This window comes from Mytilus californianus, unplaced genomic scaffold (genome assembly GCF_021869535.1).
Source record: "Mytilus californianus isolate M0D057914Y unplaced genomic scaffold, xbMytCali1.0.p SCAF_5, whole genome shotgun sequence".
NCBI classification, from domain to species: domain Eukaryota; kingdom Metazoa; phylum Mollusca; class Bivalvia; order Mytilida; family Mytilidae; genus Mytilus; species Mytilus californianus.
The window spans coordinates 41,864,871-41,887,920 of NW_026262701.1; the positions used below are offsets into that span (position 1 = coordinate 41,864,871).

The following is a 23,050-nucleotide window of genomic DNA, read 5'->3' on the forward strand; positions in this document are numbered from 1 at the left end:
AAGCGAGCTATGGCTAACATGTATTAGTACATGTATAATTCCCGTGGTTCTATGATAATATCCTCTTATCCTCAAAATTATGCATAAACATGTGAATGAATTAGTTTCAATCCAAATCTATTAGGTGTAATTAAACAGATATATCATGTTATGGAGGGGTATTTGCGAAATGCATTGATCGTTAAAAAAAGGGGGATCAACCCACGGAAACCCCCCCCTGTATTTGTTCGGAAGTCTATGGAAGACCAATTCCGATGATTCAATGCAATTTTTTTAGGTATTTCTGGTCTCGTCATATTAAATACGGATTCATTCCCTGTTCAGGTAATTAAACCAAGAACTTTAAAATTGGTACAAATGTATAGGCTGCTTATCTGTCATGCAAGTAGTGTTAAGGAAAGGAGTAAGAACAAACCTAATCTACCTGGAGTAGAAATAACGTGTTTCAATGATCTTGTTAATTAGTAAACTAATTAGTTGAAAAGCCAGATCATGATTGAATATATTTTGAATGTCTATAATAAGAAGGTTTTACTACAAGTATTACATAAACTTGACATTATCAATGATCCATGTAAATGAGGTCAAGGTCATAAGAACCTAGATAGATATGTACATTTTACAATCATACCATACACCAAATATTTAAGTTAGCCTATTGCTGAAAGTGTAAAAAAATCCGACCGAATTACGAAAACTGAACATTGACCATTGAACAATAAAAATGAGTTCAAGGTCAGATGAATCCTGCTTGACAGACATGTACACATAACAATCATTCCATACACAAAATATGGCGGGCCCTATTGCTTACAGTATCTGAGAAATAGACCAAACTGGACAAAATTAACATTGACCAATCAACCATGAAAAAAAGCGAGGTCAGATGAAACCTCCGAGATAGACATGTACACCTTATCCAGCCATTCCATACACCAAATACTGCTTATCTATAGCTTATAGCATCTTAGAAAACGACCAAATCACAAAAACTTAACATTGACCAATGAACCATGAACATGAGGTCTAGGTAAGATAATACATACCAAACAGATATTTACACCTAAATATAATAGGCACCAAATATAGATGACCTGTTGCTTGTATAGTATTTAAGAAACAGACTTATCCAGTAAAGCTAAACATTGACCAATAGACAGTGAAAATGAGGGCAAGGTCAGATGATACCAGACAGACATGTACACCTTAGTCATTCGATACACCATATATAGTTGACCTATTGCTGATAGTCTTTGAAACAGACCAAAACACAAAAACTTAACATTGACCAATGAACCATGAAAATGATGTCTAGGTCAGATGAAACCTGCCAGACTGACGTGTACATCTTACATTCATTCAACACACCAAATATAGTTTGTAGTATCTGAGAAACAAACAATCACGTAACTTTAACCTCGACTACTAATACAATAAATGAGGTCGAGGTCAGGTGAACACTGTGACACACGAAGACCTAGCTTTCAAGAAACCAAATATAGTTATCCTATTTCACATAATAAGTGGGAATTTTACGACGACAAAAAAAATAAAAAATAAAAACTGAACGATGAAAATGAGGTCAAGGAGATTGGACACAATTATGACAGACGGAAACTTTGTCACATAAGGCTTCTGAAAACACAGTATGAAGCATTCAGGTCTTCTGCCCTCTGGAATATAAAGCTTTATACGAATAGTTAAAGCCTCTGCTGACGGATTAAAACCTTCGTCTCGCAGACGAGACAAATAATTAAAACAATGTGTTCCTGTACCGACTGCAGAATTCAAGACTAAGTGCTGCAAAGCGTTTAACGAAAATCGAACCTTTGACAAACCGTCAGGATTTCCTCTTATCACTTATTGTATTGATTCCGATGCGGATCCAGGATTTTGAAAAAAAAGGAGGGCAAACTAGGCAAAGTTAGAAGTTGGACATGTAAAAAGTACAAGTGTTAACCATATATGTAGCTCCCTGCTCCTTCCTTAAACCGTCTTTGGGATAGGTATTTTCCTAACGTGACTAGAGCCTTTTGATTAATTCAAAAAATGTGCTTGTTCAACAATCAAACAAAAAAGTGTTTACTATACTTAAACTGTCATGACTATGATTGGTAATGCGAATACAAGCCTGAAAATGTCTATAAAGATTCCAAGAAGACTAGGACAATTAGGAATCCAAAATTTGTTTTGACGTAAAGGAACCCTTTTACAAATTTGATAAATGGGTGTTCCATATATGTTCCAATGATACATTCATTTTATTATCACAGTAGTTCTTAACACCATTTTGAAAATCTCGACGTGTCATCTGCAAGAAACGAACTCCATTCCATTAAAAAATAAAAGTTGTTAAGACTAGGACCAAACCTAATACTGTAATAGAGATTTTACTTTTGTTTGCTCCTATATCAAATATATTATGTTTTCCCGCGCCTTTGCTATTTCCGATCACTTCATAGAATGACAAAAAATGGAGGTTTACATGGAACAAGCATTCTAGCTGTGAGTATTGCATGGCAATACATAGTCTCCTTCTGGTTAAAAATTCATTGTATTGGAACAAAATTTTAACTTGATCTATAACTTGTCATGGTGTAAACTATATAACAATTATCAAGTCAATATCTTCAAGCATGACGAAAAAAAGTGCGGAAAACTGATTATTTCGTCGGTAGGGGACTAATAATGTGACAAGCAACCATTTGCATTATCAACATTAAGTATCTTCAAAATATATAAGCTGTTTAATAAATGAACACATTTGCAAGAAATTAAAAGCAATACTTATATTGTTCGATTATGCGTGATATACATGAAAGGAAGTACCTGCGTGTATTTTTTACAAGGCTTGTATCTAAGCTATTTTTTTGTAAAGTAAGCACAATTGCAGCGCTACCATCCTGTTAATTCAAAGCTGACAGAAACTTACCTTCAATGATTCTCTATAAACAAGGTTTCAATCCAAATTTCTTAAAGTAGTTGCAGCAAAAGATAGTGCATCAAAAAGAGAGATTATCTGAGGTCAACGTCAAGTAGATAACTAGGATTTGATAATGAGTAGGAAATTAAACGGATAGAAATTAACAAAAGAAAAAGAAATGTCCCTCTTTTTATAAAGTATTCATTTTCATGAAATACATCCAAGTTCCTTAGAATAAGTTCATGGAAAAGATTAATTTCGAACTTATACATATTATATATGAGTTTCGTCTAAACCACTCAGTGGCAGTCCATCACTCGACTTAAAACAGTTTGGAGGCCGAATTAAATACGAAGATCCCAAAAGCATTGAAACCGATAATTTCGAAAAGTCAGGCCAAATACGACTAAAGTAATCAATGTATACCTGGGGTAGAAATGGTTGCTCGTCATATTATTCCATGTAAACAGTATAGGCAAAAGAAGTGTTAAGTCTTTAATAGAAATATTTTCTAGAAAGTGGTCCAATTTTGTAATTTCTTCTTTGTCGCTTACCCTGCAATGAAGTTTATTGTTACTGTGAACATTTTGCGAAATCAAACGTATACATGTACAAAGTTTGAAGGAAGAACATCTCAGATCGTAACCAGTGAAAAGAACCGTCGCTTCATAAACTGTTCTATCCGGAAAAGAGAGCCAACACGCAGCCGCTATCGTTCTCAAATGATGACATAATGGTAAAGCAAGTCTTTAAAAGATTTTATAATAGTGGCAGAGATTTTAAGTCTGTTCAGTCTGCTCTTTGTGGAGCATTAGTGAAGAGAGCGTAGTTCATTTGAGGAGATATCGTAGAATAAGAGAAATTGTGTATCCGACTGGGCAAGAAAAAAAACGTTTTATTATAGAGGGTGGTAAAGAGTTATTTTCGTGCAACGTGATCGCAGTTTTTTATTTCACGTTCAACATGTTTTTACTATCTTATTTGACGTTCAGTCGTGCAAGACAGGTGCCTCGTTCAACGTGTTCTGCTTATTTAATTTTACGTGCATCGTGATTTTCAAATGCTTATTTTGCGTGTTCGGTGTTTTTCAAATAAAATTCAAACACTTGGCAGGGATCGTCTAGAAAAAATGGATTCGATTTTGTTTTTTTGATAAAACGGAAAGGCCTTTGATGTTTACAATCAACTTGTGCTTCTGTTCGTCATTCCAACAAATATGCCCGTTAGATTTTTCTACGAAACAACTTTACATAATGACTTCATATTGATATGATTTTACTTTGTATCTCGTAGATACATGCCTCGATCATTACCGATTCTTTGAATATTTTGATAAAATGAAAAGAATGACTTTAAATAGGATCGACATCTTAACAGTGATGAGCTTTAAAGTGTTTGCACTTTTCATCATCTGTCTGTTCAAACTTCCTATTTCTGATACTTAGCCACGGTTGCTGGTGGTGTGGCTAATATGACAACGTATGTATTCTTGTTAATAAAGACAATGAAATAGATCAAGAATGCACTTTCGTGTCTGCGGGATATTTGCATTTTAAAAGTTGAGAAGATCGGTATATACTTTTTTTAAAAGCCGTAAACCGTTTATATCATAAATGTGTATACTAAATCGGGAATATCAAGTAAAACAGAGAGTTTATATATACAGGAAGAGAGTGAATCAGTCACAAAAGGTTCACATCAGTCTTTATTTTTCGTGCAACGTTAATGACAGAAATTTTTCACGTTTTCAACGTTTTTTTCAGGCAAGCACCCCCTTTACCACCCTGAGGCTCTTTATAGAACAAAAAATAAACGGTTAAAGCTCAAATGGTCTTGCTGCCGGTTTGTTATTTGAAAGGCCTTGCAAATAGTAATAATAGTATTTGATATGCTATTATTGCGAACCCAATGAAAGTTTTCCACAGTGCCATCTCAGTCTATCTTGACCAGGTATTTAAACTTTTGTAAGTTCACCTGTCCTATTGAATGAATACAATAGCTATTTTTCTCTGTGTAGTTTATTCACTGGGACCTTTAATTTCTTCTAAGAGAAATCTATCACTCATTGATTAATTTACCTCAGTAAAAACAATTTCTTATATGTAGATAAAAATACTTTTTTATACTCATTTACTGCGTGTGATGATGTATTTATTCAATATTGATAATATATTTTCATTCAGTTTAATATAAACATTGATTCAATCATAAAAAGTTGATTTCAAACAAAAGTTTTATCAATGAAATTTGATTTTTTTTTGTCTAGTTATAGAATACATTTAAGAAGATCTTAATTTGAACATCATAATTTTCAGGTTTTTATTCATGTCAAACAAATTTTTTTTTAAAAGGAACAATGTTGAAAGTTTTGACAGAAATCAACTTTTTATGATTGAATCAATGTTTATATTAAACTGAATGAAAAAATATTATTATTAATAATAAAAGAGCCTGTAATTCAGTGGTTGTCGTTTGATTATGTGTTACATATTTGTTTTTTGTTCATTTTTTGTACATAAATTAGGCCGTTAGTTTTCGCGTTTGAATTGTTTTACGTTGTCATTTCGGGGCCTTTTATAGCTGACTGTGCGGTATGGGCTTTGCTCATTGTTGAACTTGAAGGCCGCACGGTGACCTATAGTTGTTAATTTCTGTGTCATTTGGTCTCTTGTTGAGAGTTGTCTCATTGGCAATCATACCACATCTTCTTTTTTTATATTTTATTAATGTTTCAACTTTGCATCACTGTTAACATTCAACCGATTGAAAATATATTATCAATATTGAATAAATATAACATCACATGCAGTTTTGAGTATAAAACATGTATTTTCCTCTATTAACAAGATTTTTTTTTACTCAGGTAAATTAATCAATGAGTGATAGATTTCTCTTAGAAGAAATTTAAAGGTCCCAGTGAAAAAACTACATGGAGAACAATAGCTATTGTATTTATTCAATAGGACAGGTGAAATTACAAAAGTTTAAATACCTGGTCAAGATAGAGATGGCACTGTGGAAAACTTTCATTGGGTTCGCAATAATAGGGATTTTTTTAAGGCGATTGTTCTTCCTTTTATATCTGTTCCTAGTTTTATTATGTCGTTTTTATACAGCTCCAAGATAGCTGCTCCGTATTCCATTCCTGACCTTAACATGGAGTTATGCTGTTTTTCTCACAGCTTTCTGTGCAATGTCCAAGGTTTCTCGTAGGAATCCCAGATTTTCAGTGTTGATTCAACTTTCCTAGCTTCTTTGTTTAATGGAATGGACCATTTCAATCCATGATGATATTTAGAGGACCGTCTTAACCCCCTCTAATATATGGTTGTTCAGAGTGTAGTACTAGTATTTCGAATGCTCATTGTAGCAAGTTATTTTGCATTGAATCTCAATCCCCATATTTTGTAGAATGTCCAAGTCATCCGAAGTTTTAGTTATTCTGTATCTATAGGCGATATTCACCAGCGAAATTCGGAAGTTTTTGAGTTTGGGTCTTTTTTTCTAATACTAAATGCAATAGGTCAACTATATTTGGTGTATGGAAATATTTTATGATGCACATGTCAGTCTCGCTGGCTTTTTTTACCTTGACCTCATTTTCACGGTTCATTGCTCAGTGTTAAGTTTTTGTGTTTTGGTCTGTTTTTCTTAAACTATAAGCAATAGGTCAACTATATTTTTTGTATAGAAGGATTGTAAGCTGTATATGTCTGTCTGGCAGGTATCATCTGACCTTGACCTCATTTTGTTGGTTCATTGGTCAATGTTAAGTTTTCATGGTTAAGTTTGTTTCTTAGATACTATAAGCAATAGGTCAACTATATTTAATGCATAGGTTGATTGTAAGGTATACATGTCTGCCTGGAATGGTTCATCTGACCTTGACCTCATTTTCATGGTTCATTGGTCAATGTTTAGTTTTCTTGGTTAAGTCTGTTTCTTAGAAACTATAGGCAATAGGTCAACTATATTTAGTGTATTGAATGATTGTAAGGTTGATAGTTGTAGTAAAGCTTTATATTTAGGACTATCAACATAATGTCAATGATTAGTAAAGCAGGTGAGACATTTCAGCGTGTGCACTCTTGTTTTGTTAGGTATTACTGGTCTCGTCATATTAAATGCTGATTAATTCCCTGTCCAGGTTATCAAACCAAAAACTTAAAAATTGGAACCAACTTATAAGCTGCTTCTCTGCTAAGCTAGTAGCTTTAAGGAGTAAGAACAAAGACTAGTCTACCTGGAGTAGAAATAACGTGTTCCAATGATCTGTTAATTAGCAATCTAGCTAGTTCAAAGGCCAGCTATATATGTCGTTCTAGAATCAAGCAAGGTTCATAATCCTATTACATGTTCTCATTTAGAATATGCTATACAGGATGTAAAGCATAATTAAACAAAGAGTTTATACAAGCTGAAATGTCTCACCTGCTTTACTTATCATGATTGAATATATTTTGAATGTCTGTTAAATGAAGGTTTTACTACAAGTTACACATAAACTTGACATAATCAATGATCCATGTAAATGAGGTCAAGGTAATTAAAAACCCAGATAGACATGTACATTTTACAATCATACCATACAGCAAATATATAAGTTAGCCTATTTATTGCTTAAAGTATAGAAAATTAACCGACCGAATTACGAAAATTGAACATTAACCATTGAACAATACAAATGAAGTCAAGGTCAGATAAATACTGCCAGACATACATGTACACCCCATACACCAAATATGGTGGGTCTTATTGCATACAGTATCGGAGAAACAGATCAAACGGGAAAAACTTAACATTGACCAATGAACCATGAAAAAAGTCGAGGTCAGCTGAAACATCTGAGATAGACATGTACACCTTATCCAGCCATTCCATACACTAAATACTGCTTTTCTATAGCTTATAGTATCTGAGAAATCGACCAAATTACAAAAACTTAACATTGACCAATGAACCATGAACATGGGATCAAGGTAAGATGATACAAGCCAAACAGATATTTACACCTAAATATCATAATATGCGACAAATATAGATTAACTGTTGCTTATAGTATCTACGAAACATACTTATCCAGTAAAGCTAAACATTGACCAATAGACCATGAAAATGAGATCAAGGTCAGATGATACCAGACATACATCGTAGTTGATCGATTGCTTATAGTCTTAAAAAAATTCGTAAGGGTTCCGCGGAACCCAGTGTCTCGCCTACTTTTGCTGTTAATCGCAGGCTCAACAAAAATGAGTTAAAAAATTAATAAAAATATTCCTCTCTATACTATCTTTTGATTGTAAGTAGCTTCTGTCCAAGTTTGGTAAAAATCCAGGATGGTTTTTGAATCTAATAAATGTTTTTAAAACTTTAACTGCAGACTGTATGTAAAGTTAACTGGAAGAAAAACTAAGTCCATTTATAAGTAAAATACGGAAAAAATGGAACAAAATTTCCTTCCAGATACTAGCTTTTGATCATAAACAAGCTTCTGTCCAAGTGTGGTACAAATCCAGGATAGTTTAAGAAAGTTGTTAAAATTTTAAAAACTTTAACCACAGAGTGAATGTAATGTTAACTGGCAGAAAAACTAAGTCCATTTATAAGTAAAATACGGAAAAAAAGGGAATTTTTTTTTTACAAAATTTACTTCTGGATACTATCTTATGATCATAAACAAGCTTCTTTCCAAGTTTGGTAGAAATCCAGGATAGTTTAAGAAAGTTATTAAAATTTCAAAAACTTTAACCACAGAGTGAATGTAATGTTTCCTGGCAGAAAAACTAAGTCCATTTATAAGTTAAATACGGAAAAAATGGAATTTATTTTTACAAAATTTACTTTTGAATATAATCTTATGATCATAAACAAGCTTCTGTCCAAGTTTGGTAGAAATCCAGGATAGTTTAAGAAAGTTATTAAAATTTCAAAAACTTTAACCACAGAGTGAATATTTGTGGACGCCGCCGACGACGACGACGCCGACGGAATGTAGGATCGCTATGTCTCGCTTTTTCGACAAAAGTCGAAGGCTCGACAAAAACAGACCAAAACACAAAACTAAACATTTACCAATGAACCATGAAAATGAGGTCAAGTTCAGATGAAACATGCGAGACTGACATGTACACCTTACATTTATAGATATAACACACTAAATATAGTTAACCTACTGCTTATAGTATCTGAGAAACAAACATAGTCACGTAACTTTAACCTTGACTACTAATCCATTAAATGAGGACATGAAGACCTAGCTTGCAAGAAACCCATATACCAAATATAGTTCCCCTATTTCACATAATAAGTGGGAATTTTACGACAAAAAAACACCTTTTTTTTCGTGCAATCGCTGAACGATGAAAATGAGGCCTAATTATGACAGACCGTGAAACTTCGTCACATACGGCATCTGTAAACGAAGTATGAAGCATTCGGGTCTTCTGCCCTCTGGAATATAAAGCTTTATACAAATAGTTGACGGATTGTAGACGAAATGAGACAACAGATTCAAAACAATGTGTTCTAATGTACAGACTTGCAGAATTCAAATCGCTTTCAAGACTCACTGCTGCAAAGCATTTAAAGAAAATCGAACCTTTGACAACCTGTCAGGATTTCCTCTTATCACTTATTGTATTGATTGATTCAGATGCGGATCCAAGATTTTGAGAAAGGGGAGGACAAACTAGGCAAAGTTAGAAGTGGGACATGTAAAAAGTCTTAAGTGTTAACCATATATGTAGCTCCACAAGGGGGACCAGGGGCCCAAGCCCCCTCCCTAAACCGTCTTTGTGATTGGTTTTTTCCTAACGCGACTAGAACCTGTTGATTAATAAAAAATGTGTTTGTTCAACAAACAAAAAAGTGTATACTAAACTTAAACTGTCGTGACTATGATTGGTAATGCGAATGCGAGCCTGAAAATGCTTTTAAAAATTGCAAAAGACTGGTACAATTATGAATCCAAAATTTGTTTTGACATAAACGAACCCTTTTACAAATTTGATTAATGGGGACAGACGGTTCCATATATATGTTACAATGATACATGTATTTCATTATCACAATCGTTCTTGTAGACTCTTTTGAAAATCTCGTGTCATCTGCAGGAAAAGAAATCAATTCCATTAAAAAATAAAAGTTGTTAAGACTGTGATAGAGATTTTACTTTTGTTTGTCCCTATATGTCAAATATATTATTTTTTTCCACCATTGCCATTTCCAATCACTTCATAGAATTACAAAACATGGAGGTTTACACGGAATAATGTGACAAGCAACCATATATATAAATAAGAAGATGTGGTATGAGTGCTAATGAGACAACTCTTCATCCAAGTCACAATGTGTAAAAAGTTAACAATTATAGGTCAAAGTACGGCCTTCAACATGGAGCCTTGGCTCACACAAAACAGCAAGCTATAAAGGGCCCCACAATGCTCAACGCCCAGTGGACAACTAGAATTTGATAATGCGTATGAAACGGATAGAAAAAGAAATGTCCCTCTTTTCATATAATATTCAATTTCATGAAATACATCAAAGTTCCTAAGAATAAGTTCGTGGAAAAGATTAATTTAAAACTTATATATGTTCGTCTACACCACTCGGTGGCAGTCCCGCGCTCGACTTAAAACAGTTTGAAGGCCGAATTAAATACGAAGATCACAAAAGCATTGAAAACCGATAATTTCGAAAAGTTATGCCAAATACGACTTAAGTAATCAATGTATGCTTTGGGTAGAAATGGTTGATTGTCACAATATTCCATGTAAACAGTATAGACAAAAAATGTCTTTAATAGAAACATTTTATAGAAATGTAATTTCTTCTTTGTCGCTTACCCTGCAATGAAGTTAATTGCTACTGTAAACATTTTGAGAAATCAAACGTATGTATACATGTAATGAAGTTTGTAGGAAGTACAACTCGGGTCGTAATCCGTGAAAAGAACCGTCGCTTCAGAAACGGTTTTATCCATAAAAGAGAGCCAACACGCTTTCGTTCTCAAATGATGACATAATACTGGCAGAGATTTTAAATACAAGGAAAATCAGAACAGTACAGCTTGCAGGGTCTGTTCAGTCTGCTCTTTGTGGAGCATTGGTGAAGAAAGCGTAGCTCATTTTGAGGAGATATCGTAGAATAAGAGAAATTGTGTATCCGACTGGACAAGTAAAAAACCTTTTATATAGGGTGGTAAAGCGTTATTTTCGTGCAACGTGATCGCCCGTTTTTTTATTTCACATTCAACGTGTTTTTACTATTTTATTTGACGTTCAGTCGTGCAAGACAGGTGCCTCGTTCAACGTGTTCTGCTTATTTTATTTTGCGTGCATCGTGATTTTCAAATGCTTATTTTGCGTGTTCGGTGTTTTTCAAATAAAATTCAAACACTTGGCAGGGATCGTCTAGAAAAAATGGATTCAATTTTGTTTTTTGATCAAACGGAAAGGTCTTTGATGTTTACAATAACTTGTGCTTCTGTTCGTCATTCCAACAAATATTCCCGTTAGATTTTTCTAAGAAACAACTTTACATAATGACTTCATATTAAGTTAAAATCTGATATGATTTTACTTTTGTATCTCGTATATACATGCCTCATTACCGATTCTTTGAATATTTTGATAAAATGAAAAGAATGACTTTAAATAGGATCGACATCTTAACAGTGACGAGCTTTAAAGTGTTTGCACTTTTCATCATCTGTCTGTTCAAACTTCCTATTTCTGATACCTGGCCACGGTTGCTGGTGGTGTGGCTAATATGACAACGTATGTATTCTTGTTAATAAAGACAATGAAATAGATCAAGAATACACTTTCGTGTCTGCGGGATATTTGCATTTTAAAAGTTGAGAAGATCGGTATATACTTTTTTAAAAGCAGTTAACCATTTATATCATAAATGTGTATACTAAATCGGGAATATCAAGTAAAACAGAGAGTTTATATATACAGGAAGAGAGTGAATCAGTCACAAAAGGTTCACATGAGTCTTTATTTTTCGTGCAACGTTAATGACAGAAATTATTTCACGTTTTTTTTTCAGGCAAGCACCCCGTTTACCACCCTCTTTATAGAACAAAAAATAAACGGTTAAAGCTCAAATGGTCTTGCTGCCAGTTTGTTATTTGAAAGGCCTTGCAAATGGTAATAATTGTTCTTCCTTTATCTGTTCCTAGTTTTATTATGTCGTTTTTATACGGCTTCAAGATAGCTGCTCCGTATTCCATTCCTGACCTTAACATGGAGTTATGCTGTTTTTCTCACAGCTTTCTGTGTAATGTCCAAGGTTTCTCGTAGGAATCCCAGATTTCCAGTGTTGATTCAACTTTCCTAGCTTCTTTGTTTAATGGAATGGACCATTTCAATCCATGATGATATTTAGGGGTCCGTCTTGAACCCCCTCTAATATATGGTTGTTCAGAGTGTAGTACTAGTATTTCGAATGCTCATTGTAGCAAGTTATTTTGCATTGAATCTCCATCCCCATATTTTGTAGAATGTTCAAGTCATCCGAAGTTTTAATTATTCTGTATCTATTGGTGATATTCACCAGCGAAATTCGGACTGTTGAAGTGACTGTCTAGCAGATCATATATGTGGCAGAGGAAAATCAGTGGTCGTAAAATTCACAGGATATATATACGAGGGTAGTAAAGGGTTATTTTCGTGCAACGTTTTCGGCCTTTTTATTTTACGTGTTTTCGGGTTTTGACGTTTTATTTCTCGTTTTCTCGTGTTTGGTTAGATGTGCGTGCTTCGTGTTTCCCTTTATTTATTTTCCGTGTTTCGTGTCGGAACTCTTCATTTCTCGTGCTTGTACCGCATTTGACTAAAAAGTAAAACTTGTGTAATCTAATAGAACTTGATGTATACTGTTACCATTCTACTTTTGCAATTCTATTGTATATGTATGGTATGTAATAAAGTCCATCAAATTACTATGAATAATATTTTTTCAAATCAAATTCAACTAGCGGACGCTAAAAGGTGACCGCAGGGTCTTCATGTCGTCCATTAATAATGACTGCATGATCTCTAAGAACGGCTGAGTAATAACTTCTAGTACCCTTTTCCTTAATATTTACGATTTTATTTCTCGTGCTTCGTTTTACCGGATTTTTTATTTTCCGTGCAACGTTTTTGCGATTTTTATTTCACGTGTTTCCGTGTTCAGACCCCCCCCCCCCCCCTTTACCACCCTAATATACTAGTAAGGCTTCGAATTTGGTACACCAGACGCGAGTTTCTGCACCACTCAACAGTTGAAGTCCCGAACTCCGACTTAAAACAGTCTGAAGGTCGAATTTAATACGAAGTTACCAATAGCATTGTAAACCGATAATTCTGAAAAGTTATGCCAAAATTTATACGACTAAAGTTATCAATGTATGCCTGGGTAGAAAACCCTTCGTGTTTCTAATAGTTCAATATTTTATAAACAATAAATTTAAAGAAAATGAACATATCAATGATGTTTCATGTCATCACAAAAGTACTGACCATGGTGCTACCCTTGGGAATGAAACATCCACCAAATTAAGGTGGCATCCAAAAAATTTAGGTCCTTTCAGACACTTCTGATTCAAATCTTTCTTACTTTATCCGATTTTTCAACCTTCAACAACTGTTTTATTTTCCAGTTTGTCAGGAAATTTTTAAGTCATGAAAGTGTGTCCCCTATGTCTAATTGTTGTTTGTTCAGATGCAGTCGCTTTAGAGAAGTCCAGTATGGCTACATGTTTGGTTTCCTTGGTCATTCAGGAAGTTATTTAGCGTTGTTATGTGCATTTTACTGACTTATCCTGATGTTATGCCATGATATCATAATGTGAGAAAAATTAAATTAACACATTTATTTCTTGAATCCGAAAAGTTTTTCTGAATTAACCTTCACTAGGAATGCCAATATCCCCAAAATTGAAGGCCAACAATGTATAACTACCTTCACACTTGGAGAGCTGTATGATCAAAAGGAGAACGTGCATGTAGATTATATGTCCTAAAAGTTTTCTCGGTTATGCTGTTAATAAAATCAGTTAATAATTTTCTGCTTGCTGTTTATCACCTTTCTTGAAAATGCATATATGTTTGATCTCTCCTTTCCAATTTACCCGAGTCTACGGACAGTTTGAATATGGTTGCTGGACTAGATGCTAGTTTGAGTGAAGTCCTTTAACATCCTGTTTGCTATGTTGTCCGGACCTTCGATGGATCAACCCATCATGGCATGACGGTAGTTTGTAAACTAATTGTATAATAGTTTGGTTTCATTAGGATGATAGATTAGTGTATTACATCCATTGGCTAATATTGTAAGCTTTTCGGGACAACACCCTGTTAGTGTAGTATGAAAAGAAATCCTTCTTTGTTTGGAATAATCACGTTGCGTATGATTGTTTTAACGTGATACTTCAAGAAGACCGATCTATCAGGAACAAATTTTGGCCAATATACAAATATACCCAGAACTATCCTTCATTGAATTCCAGATTTGTAGCGTTAAAGCAACTTTTTTCAGCATCAGTTGTAATGTTCCTTCATTCCTAATTTTTCAGCTTTCAAGTTCTGCTGTCCCAGATACCACATCGTTTGGATCATCAAAATTTAATTCCAGTGAAAGAAAGATTCCCTGTTTTGCTTTTTCCATTATTTGTCTCTCATTTCTTTAGTCTGCAAAAATTGTCTTTGAGGAAGTTATTATTTATGTTTATATTTTGATAAGAAACCTATTTTAAGAGAAAATAATGGGGAAATAGCAAGATGTGAAAGACTTAACTAAAAAGTGTAAGAATCTTAAAAAATTGTCTTCTTTTAGTAGAACTATCTACTGTTTTGAAGCACCAGTTTCCACTTTTGAATTGTTGTCCTCCAAAAAAAAAACCCATTCAGCCATTTAATTCTACTGAAACAGGTGTGAAATGCCAGGTATTTCTCTCGTTAGCTCAATGCTACATTATCATAAGTTGTATCCATGGACAGGGCAGTTATTCCTTATCTCTGGACTTGACATCATTGATCAATCTCTTTTTAAGAACGCCAATGAGCTACATATCATGTACATAAGCAGTTAATATTTCTGGGTTGAGAGTACCCTCCTTTTTCCAATGTCTCAAACTTATTTTATCATTTTGATCTCCCATATCTTAAATACAGCAACCTCTTGGAGCTTAGCATCCTCATTAAAATAGAGTTGCTATGTGTGTTACTGTTTTCTCCTCAATAATTGCTGCTTTCAATGATAATTACATGCTGGTTCTGAACACCTCCAATGCTCATGTTATTTCTAAACTGTGTACTTAAATCTTCATTTTTCCAATATCTTCAGTAAAGTCTTTGAACACCATTCTAAAAAGCAACAAGAGATCAATGATGACAAAAAAAAATAAAATTGTATACCATCTTTCATGGATATACTTGCTCAAAATACTATCCAATGGCTCTTAAAATTAAAAATCTTTTAAAAAACATTTTTAAAGAAGAAGTTAAATTACTAGCAGAATTCAAATCTATAAAAGAAACGTTTTCTTTTCTTACATTTTAGATATCTATTCTCTCAAAATACAAAGCTGGATTCATATTTAAATCAATGATTTCATATTTTATGTTTCAATATAAAAATTTGTAAACTTGGACTATAATTCAGCTTTTTAATTCAAAACCTGACAATACATGCAATATGGAAGCAGGAAAAAATTAAATTCAAACATACTTTTTAGAGTGGCCACAGTTAGACATATCAATAAGTGATATAATAGAAATTTTGGCATTGGATAGTAAATTTGAGACCTTGTGAATATCTTTGATGATAAGAATCCACATTCATGCCAAATTGTTTCAAACAACAGACTTTTCTGCCGTTTACATGATGAATTTTGTATTATAAAACTTTAAGAAATGGGAATGATGGAACTTTAAACCCCAAAAATAAAATATTATAATTTAATTCTATGGTTTAGTTTATCAAAATAAGTGCAATGAACAAAATATGTCAGTATAAATGTGCAATGATATCTCTGTTAGCATACCAGATCTAAATTACTTATCTTTCCATATATATGCTACCCCAATCCCTCCCAACTAATTAACACAAATTTTCATAGGTATGTTGTTTGAAACAAAACAGACACCATCTTTCATCTTCTGGCAAACATCATACATACAAACACAAGTATACTTTGATATATATTTTTATTCACACCACATTCACAAAATCACATCCAAATTAATTTGTATAAGTTATGATGAGTCAGAGCAAATTGATTTTTGTTCAAAAAGGGGCTAATCAATAAATAAAAACAGTATTTAGCTAAACACTTGTACTTGAAACTTAGGTGATTAAAGTCATGATTATATTACTCCTGATTTGAAAAGAAAAAAATCTTATTCAGTTTGAGGTTATCATTACACTGGCATACAATACATGTACAAGTAATGTGGCAGTCCCTATGTAGACCAAAGGCCAGGGGTAAAAGTGTGTAATTGTTTGGGGGTATTAAATTCCGTTTTCAATTTCGAACCTCTAAAATTTGTTCAAAGGTCAGAAAAAATACCAACAAAAATAAGGCTGAAACCAAACGTCACTCACTTTTATTGCTTTGGAATAACTTTCAGATCCCCTTCCCTCCTAATATCTTTTTAAATGTTGCTTGATTTTATGTTTATATGCCACTTATGTATTTAATGCTGACAGTGAAAACAGTAAGCAAAACTGTTTTTTTTAAATTATTTATGTTAAGGTGAAAATTAATTTAATGGCATTTGGCTTTAAAAAATTAAACATGAATTCTAATGGTGGGGTAATGAATAAATCATGATTTTACACACATTTCATAATTTTTTTTGAAAACTAATTTCATTTGTCAAAGAATCAAACCAAAAATAACATTTCATTCAAAAATCACACAAATTCAGTCCACACAATATAACAGATAGCAGTTTAATCCATTCAGTTCAATTCAGTCTGCAGCAAATCCACACACGATTCAATCCAGTCCATCACAAGATCCACACATTTTGTTCGAGTTCGCGTTTTTGTTACTCGTACAGATTCGATCCATTCTGATACACACAAGTCTAGTTCATACCATATCCATTTGATGGAAATGTCAAATCTTTCAATTTTCACCCATGATCTTAATTTCACACATCATCACATCCAAGTTCTTTAGTTCATGATTCAATAAAATTCATTCGTCACTTAAAACCGCACCAACATATTTTTTTTTAGAATTTACAGATAAAACCATATAAATTTTACTAAATAACAAACAACAGAAAAAAAAATAATATAAAAATATTACTCTAGCACTAGAACATGTATAAAAATTGGGAACTGGGAACAACCTGATTCTGAGCTTTCATATTATGCTGAAATAATTATTACACATACGTCAATCTAGTTAAATAATTTCAGAAAAAATGAAACATTGACTGTTCCTGGAATCAATGTTATATAAAATAATTGTAGCTTTTTTCAATAGAGAATAGACTTTGAAATTGAAAGATGATTAAATTGAATTATATAAAAATAAGGAGATGTGGTATGATTGCCAATGAGACAACTACATGTATCCACCGAAGTTATGCATTTTATATAGCCAGAACAGGTAAAAAAAGTGCTTTTTCTGTAAGAATTAAATTTGAGGTTATATGACATTACATTTTTAGTATTTTCAAATCTAAGCTTTTTATTTCCTAGACAAAAAAATATTTTTTTCATCGTCAATACTTCCTTTATAATAAATTTTGACAGCTGTCTGAACATTGAACATGGACATTTTAATGTTTACAAGAAGATTGTAAAAAGATAACCAAGAGTCCACTGTCTTCCAGCAAAGGACTATAAATGGACAATTATTCAGAATATAATACACAAATGGGGACCTGAAGTAAAAGTTTACTTAATAATTAATGAATTAAGCATCAATGTACCCCCCAAAACCCAAGTGGCATTTCAAAAACCTAATTAGTCTTTGAACATCAGATAGATTTAGGCAGACACAGAAAATTGAAACAACATTAAGTAAATGTACTATAAAGAAATGCGGCTTCAATCTTTTTATCAGAGAAAAAATCCTACGAAAGTAAAATATTTTTTTTGTCAAATGCAACATTATTGAAATCCAGTCGGTAAAAAAATGAAATCAAGGTAATCTCAACATTTCCTAAGTTTTGTTAAAAGTAGACATGTATTTTAAAATGAGGACCAGGATGGCTATAGCCTATTTTTTGTCTACAATTTTTCATCAGGCCATGCTAGAATTTTAAAACAATCGTCCTGAAATGAAACAGGATAAAATGCATTAACAGTGAAACATGTCTCAGGGGAATTCTGTGGAAACCAAAAACAAATCTACTCTAAAATCTTGCATCAAGACAAACAATGGATGTTTAACCTGCGTTAACTGAAAAATTTAGACAATTTTCACTATTTTAGCGATTTGCACCATATTGAAGATGGCAGGCCTGTTCCATTATATAACCTCTTAAGTGTAAGAATTTAAGAAAAATTATGGAAAATATTTAGTTTTCATCTACATGATTACTTTTGAGGATTTAAGTACTGATGCTAAAACAATAACAATTTAAAAGTCCTAATTCCAACCACTTGGTTGTTGTTGCTGTGGTTGCTGTTGTTGTTGTGCCCCTCCCCAGCTGGCATAACTACTGCCATCTGTCCCCCCACTCCAACCCCCAAAGAAACCTCTACTGCTGTTTTGACGTGTTGAATCATAAGTCTGACTAGTAAAGGAATCACTAGCTGATGCGGGCTGGGTGGTTTGCTGAACAGGTGGAGGTTGTTGTTGACCAGGAAAATTAGCCTGGCCACTTAAAACAGCTTGGGCAGCTGCAAACATGGCAGAATTCAACAAATTCATCCCAAACTGGTTGAAATTGGGATCACCCATTGGTGCAGGAGGAAGGGTTTGAATTGGTTTTCCTTGCTGCTGCACATTCCATCCACCTTGATAATTCTGGTTACGAGAACCACCAGAATTCTGATACCCTCTCTCCTTATCCTTCATCACTATTTTTTCAGAATTTTTTGGCGCTGCTGTAGTTATGTAAACACTAGCTCCTTTGATGATATGATCTTCACCACACAGAGCTCGAGCTATTGCTGGATCTGCAAATGTAACAAATGCAAAAGCTCTAAATGGCTTTGGAATGAACACATCTACAACTTCCCCATACTTGCTGAAGTACTGACGCAAATCTTCTGTTGTCAAATCTTCTGTACATCTGGCAACAAACACTTTTCGACTAACCATCTGAGCAGCACCTTCCTGAAATTTTTGGAAATTGATACTGGTTAAATCTATATTAAGTGTACAGTACACGAAAAGTGATTTATTTAAAAATAACCCTTGTAATATAAGCGTTCTTTAACATGCTAATTTTTGAATGCTCATGATATACTGTTATAATGTATGAAATAAGTTTAGGTGGGCAGAACAAAGTACAAGACCTCTAAAAAAGGCCCTGGTTACTATAAAACTAAAAGTAAAACAATCTAAATCGGTACTTACATTAGAGTTTGGAATTGTGACATCACACCATCTACCATCAATCATATGCCTTTGTGAACAAACTTTGACCTGAGACTCGTATTCAGAAAATCGAATAAAACCAAAACCTTTGGACTGTCCTGTTTTTGGATCTCTCTTTACCTAAAATAAGAGTATACTACTTGTTTTCATGTCACTTCAATTAATAAATATAACTATTTTGCATTTATGAAAAGAAGCTCATTCTGGACATTCCTACATACGTTTATTCCTTTCATTCAAACAAAAATGTGATAAATTGTTCTTCTAGGTACCATTTACAGACATGATTTTGATAAAAATAAATGTGGTACATAACTAAATATAGTTCTATGCTGTAAAATTTGCAATAACCTTCTTTTGAGAACTTGCTATCCTTATTATATAGAATGCTCTATTTCCTGTATAGATTTTTTCTTCTTTTCAAATGTTTTGTGTATATTTACAAGATATAAACATTTCACTTCCAGTACAAATTTATAATTAATTCCAAGACTAAACACACCTGAACCAGCAAAAGTTCACCAAACTGTGAAAAGTACCGCCTCAGATCATCTTCTGTACTCTTCCATGGCAACCCAAGAACAATTAGGTCACTGCATCGTTGCTTGTCTAGACATTTGTTCTTTGCTCCAGGATTTTCAATACCTTCCTCACCTTTTCTTTTATTTTCTTTATAAAAAGACAAAGAAAATGGAAATTAAAATTCAATGGAAAATTTCATAAAATTAGATTAGTTTTCATGGCATTGGAACAAGAGTCTCATTTTATATAATTTGGTTAAATGAACATGATGATTATGTTTCAAGATTAAAATTACCAAAATGAAAAATGTAAATTGAGAAAGATAATATAAACCGATTCTGAAAGAATTATTGTTGAAATGTTTCATATGAAAAAATCAAATACACCTAGTATAAAAGTTTACTATGAAGTGAACACATCAAAGATAGTGAAAACTACCCAGTATAAAACATAATCATATTGTTCACTTATTCAATTTTTTATAACTTCTTATTCTTATATCATGAATGGATGTTAGAAAACTCATTTTCTCATTTATTTTTACAAGTCCTAAATAAGTTCAAAGGTATGGATTTATTATCATTTTATTGTAACAATTTGAAACAGTTTCTTTATCTTGTTAAGAGAAAAATATCAATTCTTACAAAATGGCAAAATGACACAGAAAAACGTCTCCAAAAATTTCCTGATTTGAGGCCCAAACTCTATCTGAAAACATGGTAGATGGGTTGAAAATTGGGAGATGTTTTTCTTGAGTCTAGCAATCTGTAAACATGTATATATCTGTATACAAGTTGAATTTTGTTGATTTATGAAGTAATTTGTGCTCTTTTACCCCCATGATTTAATCAGTGTAACAGGGTAGTCTGTATCAATTCACTATTAAATGAAATTTAGGAATTTGGTTTTAATTTACTATCCAATCGTTGTCTGAAGATTTGGAAATAATTAATCACAAATTTTAAACACAGATCTTAATTTTTGAAAAAAAAAGAAACTGAAAGAGAAAAACTTGTTCAAAAAATTTATGTTATCACTGGAAGAACCTTTAGATTTTGATTTTCTTCTTGAAGTGAATTCAGTAAGCTTTGAAAACGCCATCAAATGTTTAAATGAAATCAAAAGAGACCTGGTGGTTTAAAGACAGCTATTTATAATTTTTGTTTGTTTTATTCTGTCTGTCTGTGACTGTCATTATATAATTTTTCCAGTAAATTTTAATGCTATTAATACTTTTTGATGCCGCCTACAAATAAAAGATAGTGTAATTACAAGGGAGATAACAACAGTCAACACATTTATAAGAAGAGGGAAAACCCACATTAAACACAACACTGTTGTGTGGACACATATCAAGATATCAATTGTTCTAAAATACAAAATGTTAATAACTTTGTATGTATATAAATCCATCCCTTAAAACGTTTCCATGTTCTGTCTTCCGAATTACTTTTGAGATGTAAACATAAAACAAGATCAGCGCATATTAATTTGCAAAAAAAACTCACATTTTTTTCTTAATAAATACATGGACAGGTCAAACAACCATTACCTTTTGCAAACACTACAATATAGACGTTCTGTCCCCAGTTACCATCAGGTGGGAATAATGTACCATCCGTCAGTCTAATGCCTCGAAAATTTCCAGTGGTTGGATTTCTGTATTTCATTCCACATGCTCCGGGGAACTGGGCAGATAGAGTTGACAAGAGCAGAGTCGCATCATCTTCGCTAGGGATTTCAATTGGCTCTTCACCTTCGTCTTCGGCTACTTGAATATACTGGGACATTTTGAGGGTAAATGATTTTTATCTGTTCAGTTTCATGAGGAAATTGTATATTTCCGGTTCCAACAGCGTTCGTAGCGGGAATTTTCTGAAGGTGGTGTATTACCATTAAAATAGAATAAACAACGACGGTCTCGTATTCAGACCTGAATGTCATATTTTGCGTTAAAAAGTCGCTGTATAGCATTATTTATGTTTGCTTGTCGTTTTTGGCAGGAATTTGGGTCTTTTTTGTGAAAGAAAATTCCAAACTACTAGTATATCATTTTAGCAGTTTTCATAGGATGCTAGAACTTGATGACCTATTTGCCCCCCCCCCCCCCCCTATTTCAATACTCAGGAAAAAGTTATGACCGTGATGTCATTAGTTAACGTTTTTTCATGATTTACTCCTTAAAAATGGAATTTAGAATTAAATTATAAGGAAAGACTGCTACGCGGGTTATTCAGTGTGCACCACATTTTTGATGTTATTATACTTCATAGGCAGAAAAAATATTACAGTAATTCCTTAAATGCAGTGTGCATGGGTAATACCGGCCGGTATATGTGTATTTTTATCATAAATGTCTGCCGCTGAATGTGAAAGCTGTACTTAGACCTATCTAGTTGCGTTTTCTTAGTGTGCAGGCAATGATTCTGATTTCAAAGCCGAAACGTTCACTATTTTATATAACTCATAGTAACGGAAAAGAAAAAGCTGCATAGTGGAATATTACTCAGTGTGACAAGTTCACATCGGCTCCTCATATATAAGATATTGGATTCAACAAACCATAAGAGGTTTGAAAAAGGGATGAAAGGAACCAAGTGAACTAATCAATACGAACTATTAACTGGTTCTCAGATATCTACCAACCAAATAAACGTTCTAATAGTCTCTCATTTGTGTTAAATCACACTGTTTCCATACACCCTGCCACTTACATGTTTTACTGAGTTTTACTGTGCGTCTTGCTGTGTGTTTGTTTATTCTACATTGGCTAGAGGTATAGGGGAGGGTTGAGATCTCACAAAACATGTTTAACCCCGCCGCATTTCTGCGCCTGTCCCAAGTCAGGAGCCTCTGTCCTTTGTTAGTCTTGTATGTTTTTTTAATTTTAGTTCATTTAATATATGTTTTGGAGTTTAGTGTGACGTACATTTTCATTGAACTAGTACACATTTTTGCTTAGGGGCCAGCTAAAGCCCGCCTCCGGGTGCGTTTTTTTCTCGCTGTGTTGAAGACCCATTGGTGGCCTTCGGCTGTTTTCT

At 33.3% G+C, this 23,050-nt stretch overlaps 2 protein-coding genes across 11 annotated transcripts in view; both read right to left on the reverse strand.

The window, feature by feature from the left end:
* Positions 1–23,050, reverse strand: part of LOC127702198 (nuclear receptor coactivator 5-like) — a 196,623-nt gene that overhangs the window by 91,469 nt on the left and 82,104 nt on the right. The window lies entirely within an intron of this gene.
* On the reverse strand, positions 16,109–21,863 carry LOC127702205 (TAR DNA-binding protein 43-like). The gene is made up of 4 exons (XM_052206315.1): positions 21,562–21,863; positions 19,990–20,156; positions 19,467–19,607; positions 16,109–19,223 (listed from the first exon to the last, which is right to left on the reverse strand). Exons 1-4 carry the CDS (start codon positions 21,797–21,799, stop codon positions 18,531–18,533), a joined length of 1,239 nt encoding a protein of 412 aa, XP_052062275.1. The 5' UTR covers positions 21,800–21,863; the 3' UTR covers positions 16,109–18,530.

Coding starts and splice junctions, on each gene's coding strand:
- LOC127702205 (XM_052206315.1), bottom strand. CDS start 21,799: ATGTCCCAGTATATTCAAGTAGCCGAAGACGAAGGTGAAGAGCCAATT. Junction 19,608..19,989: donor GTGAACTTTTGCTGGTTCAG/GTGTGTTTAGTC, acceptor CTCTTATTTTAG/GTAAAGAGAGATCCAAAAAC. Junction 19,224..19,466: donor TCACAATTCCAAACTCTAAT/GTAAGTACCGAT, acceptor CAAAAATTTCAG/GAAGGTGCTGCTCAGATGGT.